Raw genomic sequence first — 9,323 nt, 5'->3', positions numbered from 1 at the left:
TAGTAATACTAAAGTGTACGTTTACATATATGTGTATGTTAGACTTTTAAGCGTAGTGGACATGTACTTTCGTAATTGTCTATTGTGTCATACCATAATACATTTTATTGTCTTCTCTCTGATGTGTTACCTTGGTACTTTGATTGGATCTTGGTCAAAATTCATTCATCATTTCTAAAGTACTTACATGAACCGGAGACGAAATGCTGGATGCGAAAACTGGTGACGGAATAATAGATGGAGAATACTGGAGATAGAATACTGGATGCGAATACTGGAGATGGAATACTGGAGACAGATTCGTGGCACTGGTCAAAAGTAGTTCTGTAACCGTTTGCTTTATTAGATATCTATATTAATTTCTATTGTGCACTATTTGATTTATTGTGACACCTTCCCAATTTACAGATTCTGACATTCCGATATTGCTCATTAACTAATTTATAAATATTAAGATAATATAACAAGGGTCGGCATGCCCGAAAGAACGTGTAACAAAGCGTTAAAACATTAGGAAACCTTATCTTCAAGTAGAAAAACTGTCTGTCAATCTAATGTACAAACCAGGAAGTTTTGGGGGATGTGGAGCGTGTGCAGAGTAATACCCCGATGTTTTCATTCACTTACAGAAAAAAAGCTCCAGGATTTTAACGTAAGGAGTGTACAAAATTAAATGACACTGAAATGTAGATTAAAGAAAAGATACATTTCTACAAGGATGCCAGTGATCAGGTTTTGGATACAAGATAGTGACAATTATGAAGCTTGAACAATGTCTAATGTTTACCTCAGATAATCTCTCATACAATTTTAGACATCATTGTAGTAATTATAGAATTCATATAAGTTTATTACGTCTATACTATAATGTAACATTTTTATAACATGTTAGTGCATTTACATCATTTATTTGAATACGTTTTTTACGTTATAATATTAATTTGCACAACTTCTAACATGTAAATTCATACTAATTAAATTTAATAGATAGTACTAATTTTCATATATTTCAGAATTGTTATTCATCATGTAAGTATCAAAGAATTATGTCATATTGTGAACAAATTGAAATGTACATGGAATATGGAAATTTTTCCGACATATATATTTAGATAATATAGTTTTATATTTTGTTTATTACAATGTCCCATTTATGTATATTGTGAGATAAGTGTACAATGTTTGATCACTTTGCAATTTTCTGGAAATTTGTTTCAGATATATTCATTTAAAAGAATTATTTGAAATTCTTACAAATATAAAGCATTCTTCAAATCACTATACATTTATCGGATGACTTTATGTGCATTGAACAGGAGAGGGGAGATAACGCTGGAAAACGATGGTAGCTTACTTTAGTACCAAGCGTGATAACTCTGTAGTATCTATGTGGTCACACATTGTGTTTTAGTTTTTCTTCGTGTTATCTTACCATTTTCAATATTTTTTTCTATTTTACCCCCTTCTTGATATGCACCTATTTACTTAATAGATAAGGTGTTTGAGAACTAATTAACATACTGTACAGAATAATTGTTTTCGTTGGTTATTGGAATTTCTCATCCATAATAGGTAGGAAATGCTAATATGGATAAACAATTCGTTTTCTTCATTTGACATTCATCAATTCGTCTAATTTAGGTCTGTCTTCAATTGAGATTTTTGTCCTTTCTTTTTCAGTTTATTAGTTTTCTGTTGACATAGCAATTTTAAATTCGTTGAAAGCTTTGAGCTGACATCATGAACAAACAGAAAGAAAAGAAGAAAGGGGGGGGGGGGGGGGGTGTCTGGCAGTGCTTATCCATTCCATTTCTGGAGTGAGGGCACATTGTATGCTTTTAACAAATACAAATTATTGACGATATATCATAATTCACCAGAATACGGTTGTTTTCCTTACGATATTTGGCGAGATGTAGTATAAATGAAAACAGTTAATTGAATTTGCTGGATCATTTGGATCAAGAAGCTTACTTCACAGAGGAGTAAAGAATAAAAAAAAACCCAGACATAATACACGCTAGCGGCGAATGTTTAATGATCTAAAGTCATTTAATGGTGTATGAGTAAATTAACAGGTAAAAAAGCAATGAGGAGACAATAAAATAGTAGGATTTCATTAAAAAGTGAATAAAATTGTATTACTTACTTAATTTCTGTGAATATTATCTTCACATATTGTGTTGAGGCTATTAAAACAGTCCGTTTGGAATCCATATGTTTCATGTGTAGATAACCTACATTATTCCTGGCAAGAAAAGTATTGCTGCTTTCTACAATACTATAACATTTTACATAATGCATATTTAATTACATTGTAGTAACGATAACTGAATCGAATAAGTATCATAAAGTATTCTCTATACACACTTAGTGAATTTTATTGGTTTCATAAAAATGCCAAACAAGTTATATGAACAGTCTTATACTAATCGCACATGTTGGTCCCGATCAAAGCGCATGAGGGAGGAACACGGAGTACCTTTGGGAAACCGAGCAGGTGACCCCATATCTTTTCACATCCAATTGGTGGATCGAACCCCGACCGCCTACGTAAAATGTACGACTGTGCCATCCGACACACCGACGCCAGCTCACTATCTAGACACGCATCACACATGACAAAATCTCACTCTCTAGACATGCATAACACATAGCACAAGCTCACTATCTAGACATGCATAACACAAGCTCACTATCTAGACATGCATCACACATGGCACAAACTCACTATCTTCACACGCATCACACATGACACATGTTTGTTATCTCGACGCGCTTCACGCATGGCACAAGCTCACTATCTACACACGTTGCAGAAGACACAAGCTCACTATCTAGACACACGTTGCACAAAGTATAACCTCACTATCTAGACACGCATTACACATAACACAAGTTCATTCTCTAGACATAACACAAGCTCTTAACGACACCGTCAAGAACACTGATATTTATATCACCAACGTCTTTCCAACTCAACTGCGATTGATGACGTCATCACTAGTGGAATGCAAAGCCAAGCAGTAAGTTCATCGCTATAGCTTTTAAAGAAAATTCTAACAGCATGTGTGTGTGTACAGTGATCAATATTCATTCGTAGAAAGCTAATGTTGATTTCCCCGATCAGACGTGAAAATGTATTAGGTCCCCTGTCCACTGTGGGGTTTTATTAGGGAACGACGTGTTCCACTCGAGACTGGTATAACGTATTTAGCAATTATTGTATTACAAACAAAGTTTACCTTTTTTAAATATTGAAGGACAACGCCAAAGACAATTGTAGTCTTCATAATCCTGTAAACGCCATATACTCACATTAGTCATCATCGTTAATCAAGGATTATAACCGCGTGGATACGTTTATTAATTTGCCTATAAACAATACCATCATTCTCCATATCATCTCGCAAGTAATGAATTTTTCTATACGGGTATCGAAGATAGTGTGACGTCATTCATATGTGGAGTTTCGTTAACAATGAAGTATTTCGACAATTCAAAACGGAGCATGCGTCGAAGGAGTATTTTTTTCAGCATGTGTTATCTGTTTCGCTACCCAGTTGATGATGTAAATTGCAATTGTTCAGATTGTACACAGTACAAGGTGCACATGCTTAAAATTGAGACACTCATAGGGAGGGGTTGCTACAACGGGAGCATATAATAGGGAACAATGGAAGATATCTGCCAAATTGTAACAAAAAACTATTGCTGCTTTGATGACAACTTCTCTATGTTGTTTATCGTATTTAATGACCATATAGATGTGGAAGTACATTTATGACGGACGCAGAAACGAAGAAAGACCGAGTTATTGAAGGTCTGTTGTACCTGGATAATGCATACGTTGGCAAATCTAAAATAACAGACCTGTTTAGTTTAGTTTAGTTTACCATTGTGTAATGTGTTATCGACAGCTAAGGTCATTGAAGATTAACCTCCCCTGTTTGTGTGACACAAGCAGGTGGTGGATGTGTGTGTGTGTTTTGCGAGGAGGTTTTCCTTCTTGTTATAGCGCGGAACTGATGCCGACTTTATAGTGCTATCTTACTGAATAAAGCTGATGACACATAGCTGGGCATTTCACCTGGTCGCATTATACCGACAATGTCGATAGCTATGAAGAAGTAGCAACTACCATTTCTATAGAGTTTGGTATGTATGTCTCGACCAGGCGATATAATCCAAAGCTTTCATCACAGGGTATCAGTGGACAATCATTATATCAAACTCATAGCCTCTGATGGAAAAGACTTCATTCCAGTTGATGCGGAATCATTCATTTTCAGTCCAGGAGAACGGTTTGATTTTATTTTAACTGCGAATCGGTCTGTTGACAATTAATGGATCCGTGCTGTTACTACAGGTTCAAATGAGGCAATTTTGAGGTATAAAAATGCGCCATTGGTTGAACCCGTTACCTCAAGGAAAGAATGCACACCGACTTCAAAATGCTTTGTCGTTAACTGCCCATTTTCATATTTCCCCCAGAAGGATTACATAACCTGTAACCGTTTTGCTGACATGCGAAGACTAGGAAATGATCCTGCACCGTCCTCTAATGGAATTGATTCTGTGTTTAAGGAATAATTTACGTTACTTGTGAAAATGCTGGATGTGGAGAAAATAAACTTTGTAAGTGCATGCATTCAATATTATTCAATGAAAATGAAATCGTTCAGCTTTTACTCAATATGGGTATAGGAAGAAGAAGAGCGCACCCTATACATCTCCATGGTTATTCGTACTACGTTGTCATGATGGGGTATTCAACTTATAACAATGTGACAGATGAATTCATCTCACAAAACACGGACATTAACTGTCGTGGTGTTGGTGGCCAAAACCAAAGCTTCTGTAATAAGGCTACGTGGAGCGATCCAAGCTGGCTAGGAGGTAATGTACCGGGTATAGAGCTTCAACATGCACCGCGGAAGGACACACTTTTGATCCCCAGCGGATCATATGCGGTGATACGAATAAAGGCCGGTTACTGGGGCGTGTGGCTGATGCATTGTCAAATAGCTCCTCACTTTCAGGATGGCATGGGGTTAGTTTTGAATGATTCCTTCGCGTTGCAATCAAAATCATCTCCGCCAATCGGGTTTTCTCAGTGCATGAGTTTTCCATCGGCGTATGAAACGAGGAAGGATGGTGAAATAGAAGAAAGGAAAGATGCCGTAGTTGATGATGACCAGACATCTGAAAACAGTGAGTAGTTTAGTATATCGGTATATAAATATAAAAGGGTGAATATTAAATATTAGATAAAAAAATTCTAATACAGATATCAATCCATTTTATTCATGAGATTAATGTTTAAGGACCATAAATTAAATCATATTGATAAAAATATCTTACTCATCCTCATTATCATTTATACACTATTCAATATTCTATATAGACGTGTACAAAATGGCCTTCTGGGTGATGTTACCTGTGATGATGGTGCTGCTTCTGCTCATAATTGCCTACATCGTATATCTTCGCAAACAAAACCTGACAATCATACAGGGATCGGATGCTGGAACGGAAATGACAGTCAGGTTATAAATCAACCTTTTTTTGATCATGGCGTCCATTTTGTTTTTCTTGCATTGTCATTCTAAGAATTGCCCGATGCACTTCTAACAGCAACTGAAACTATTTGTGTGTTAACAGACGTACGTATTGACAAATGAATAATTGTAAAACAAAACAGAATGATAGGGTTTGTTGCCAAATTCCAAATTAAGGTTCACAAAAGAGACAAAATCAGAGTATTTTCGACTAAATGTTCGTTCCTCCAAATGTTATAGAAAGGTGTTCAGGAGGAAAGCATGACAGCAAGGGGTCTTGAAGGTGTTTGTTTTGGTGACATTCCTGATATATAACATAAGTCACGTTTGTGGTAATAGTTTAAGGCTTCATTGTATTTGTCTAACCTTTTCCGGTGAATTAATGTCTTTAACACTACTAGGAGTATTCATTTATATATATTAAAACTGATGTTTATCCTTCTAGTTTGAGTTTGATTTTCCTAAAGGGAAAAGTTATTGGACGGAAACCATTGTGCGGACGACGCCGACACCGACGCCGACATAGTAATATCTATATGTCACCTTTTCAAGGCGACACAAAAATGATGATAGAACACCTTTTGACCCGTCCACATTCGGTAAGAACGCTAACGCGGACACATGGTTTAAGTCCATCATTAAAATTGGTACCGGAATGAGCACTTCCCACTTGAGGTGAACACGAATTTTGATTAAGATTCGACCGCCTTAATTACTCTAGAGATTATGGCAGAACCGCCTTTTCACCCGTCCACATTCGGTAAGAATGCTTCCGCGGGCACATGGTTCGAATGCAATCACTATATGTAATGGTTACCAGAATGAGCGCATTTCCGTTGTCCCAACACCCCACTCCAAGTGCACACGAATTTTGGCCAGGATCTGGCCGTCCTAATTACTTTTAAAATGATGATAGAACCGCCCTTTGACCCGTCCACTTTCGGTAAGAACGCTTACTTGGGCACATGGTTGAAGTCTATCATTAAAATGGGTACCGGATTGAGCACATTTCTGTTGTCCCCATTTTTGCATTCTTAATGAAAGGGGACGCGTTGAATATGTCCTGTGAAACAGCCACCTTAGGCGATCATCGCTAAATTTCGCTTACACAAATTCTTTCGGAACTCTCGGATGAATCAAAATGTCGCATATTTCTCGATGAGTTCAGGAGGGAACGGAAATAGTTTTTCCTCAAAAACGCTAACAATACACAACACAATGATATTTCCATCCGCGAAGTATTTGTTTGTGATTAAATAATATGATTCACGCTTTTATATGTTTGAGGACATTTGTTTAAGATAAATATATTATAGAAAAACATACATAATGACCTGTTTTATCCCTGAGTATTCCGAAATATTTTCTGTACAAATTATTACGCTTGTTCCTGGTTTGTGCGAGGGGAGGTAACTCGTATACTATCTAGTTGATGCGACATTGGAATGTCAGTTCGAGGTCTTGTGTTGATAAAAATTGCCCTCACCCGTCGAAAATTGTTTTTAGTCTCGCGTTTTCCAATTTGAAACCGATAAATGAAATCTCAAATTGCTTTTATATTTGACACTTGAAAAGAAAGTAAAATACTTCTGATATTTCGATGGCAATAAAGAGGTTGCATGTTTTAAATCAGTCGATGGTGAAATGCTTGTACGAAATATATAAAACATGAACGTTTGATTCAACAAGTCACAGGAACAGATAAGGTTAGCCTATTCATCGGGAACAAATTAAAACTTCCGAGACGAGTTTCTTCACGAAAGTTGTCAAAAATCTAATCGTCATACAGATCAGTTAATGCACAGAGAGAGAAAAAAACTGTTAATTGAGTGCAATTTAAAAACCAAAATAAAATGGGAAAATAATTCACAGTTATGTTATACATAGGGAATCGCGATGTGGTTTATCAAGAAACATGACTGACATCACGGATCAATCCATCTATGAATTAAACTAAATTATTGTCTGCCAATTCAAGTGAGGTTTAAAAACATAATTCTCCGCCGTTCATCGCATCTTTAACGCAACTACAGCGTTTTAAAAGTAAATTAAATTCCTTAAAATGACATAGGATAATCATAAATAAAACAATTAGGAATGCATTTTTTTTTTAAATGTCTTCTTATTTCCTGCTATTTTATATTTGTAAACTACTTGCTTTTCTCCTGTATTTTATATTGTGTACTGTCATAATGACGTTATGTTCATTTTTAAACGAACATTAATGTTCGTTTATTAGAATCCACAGTAGAATTGACTTAGAAGTAGACTTAGCGGTATATCAAAACAGAAGTCTGTAATTTTACTCAAACTAATAAACTGTATTCAGAAGATCGTTTTGCACATGCATGCGCTTATAAAATTTGTATCCTTGATGAATGTGAATGGTTAATGACGTAAATTGTACGCATTAGGTAGAGGTCAACGATCAACGTTGTACAGTGTATTCAAATGCGCAGCACCGGATGTTTACATGTTCGTCCTTATGCACAGTAGTACCGGATGTTTACAATTTCCTTCCAGCCTCCGTTGTTAAAAACATACTCAGAAATAGATTTACATATAGGTCCGCGATTCTATTTAAATGTGTAAAATATATTTACTAGCATATTGTATTTTTGAAAACAAGGTGTGTATTTCACTAATTAAGAGGAGGAAATATATATAAAACAAGAAATATCTTTAGAAAAGATAAACGGCATAGTATATAGTTTTTGTGCTGGTGGTAATAATGTAAAACTGCTGGTGAAATAAATTAACGAAATAATGAGTTTCAGCATGGATAACAAAATTATATCAGTTTGAATCATTTTTGTTGAAAATGAGACTGCATTTGAATCAGGAATATAATTTTACTAATGTGTCATTTGAAAAAATACATCCACTTATTCAGCATGCATTCAATTTTAACTTTGTTTCGTTTTTAACTGCATATCTGCATTTTGCATTTTCCGCTATATTGACCAATCATATACTTCATCTTGACCTGTAACGCCACCTGTCGCGTCACATCCGGGACCAAAAGAATATTATGCGGCTATGCCTAAAAAAACGCATTCGAGATGTTACATGGCGGATGCTGATCGGTATGAGGTGACTGGTCATAGTGTTACCCGCCACCAATTTCCAAGTACCATTTTCCTTTGACGAAAACGGACAATAAATCAAACACAAATGGAAATTTTCTTATCATGTGGTCAGGGTTAGTATTTCCTGTTGTAAGGGAGATAACTGCAAAATCGAACGTAGAATCAATTTGATTGGTCGCTTTTTGCACGACTTTGGATAAGGGTTGACGAATCGAAGTGACGGTGACTGCGGCAATATTCAGATAACATCAATATACTTTTTAACGTCAGGATGCCTTTGGCACCTGCCGTTATAGTCGTGGGTAAATGTTGTTAATCACACTTTTGTTTCCGGCTAACAACTTCTCTTTTCTGTAATACAAATGATATTCATCCGCAGCCACATATAGTTCCTATTTTAACACAGCAATTATTGACACGATTTAACTGATGGTTCCCGTGTCTTCAATTACTTAAAATGAAATATGAATTTTCGGTGTTCTAAACTATTCTAGACTATAAATATAAACATTTCCCTCATCAGTATATGCAATTTTGTTGGCGTAGGATTACGTAGTTCTGTCTCAATCCTGCCTTGAAAACGAAAGTAAAAAAAATCAGTTTGATCGTCGTGGAAATTTACATACGTCCACAGAGAAGCTGTCCACATGTTCATCCTGAGATCATATGCAGG

The 9,323-nt window shown here is 35.9% G+C and overlaps 1 protein-coding gene across 1 annotated transcript; it reads left to right on the top strand.

Annotated features, from left to right (window-relative positions):
• Positions 1-4,002: 4,002 nt before the first annotated feature.
• Positions 4,003-5,997, top strand: LOC117331871. The gene is made up of 2 exons (XM_033890824.1): positions 4,003-5,214; positions 5,408-5,997. Exons 1-2 carry the CDS (start codon positions 4,647-4,649, stop codon positions 5,554-5,556), a joined length of 717 nt encoding a protein of 238 aa, XP_033746715.1. The 5' UTR covers positions 4,003-4,646; the 3' UTR covers positions 5,557-5,997.
• The last annotated feature ends 3,326 nt before the right edge of the window (positions 5,998-9,323 follow it).

This window comes from Pecten maximus, chromosome 7 (assembly GCF_902652985.1).
Source record: "Pecten maximus chromosome 7, xPecMax1.1, whole genome shotgun sequence".
Classification (NCBI taxonomy): Eukaryota; Metazoa; Mollusca; class Bivalvia; order Pectinida; family Pectinidae; genus Pecten; species Pecten maximus.
Note: the sequence above shows the minus strand (reverse complement) of the source record. Positions and strands in the feature narration are given on the sequence as shown.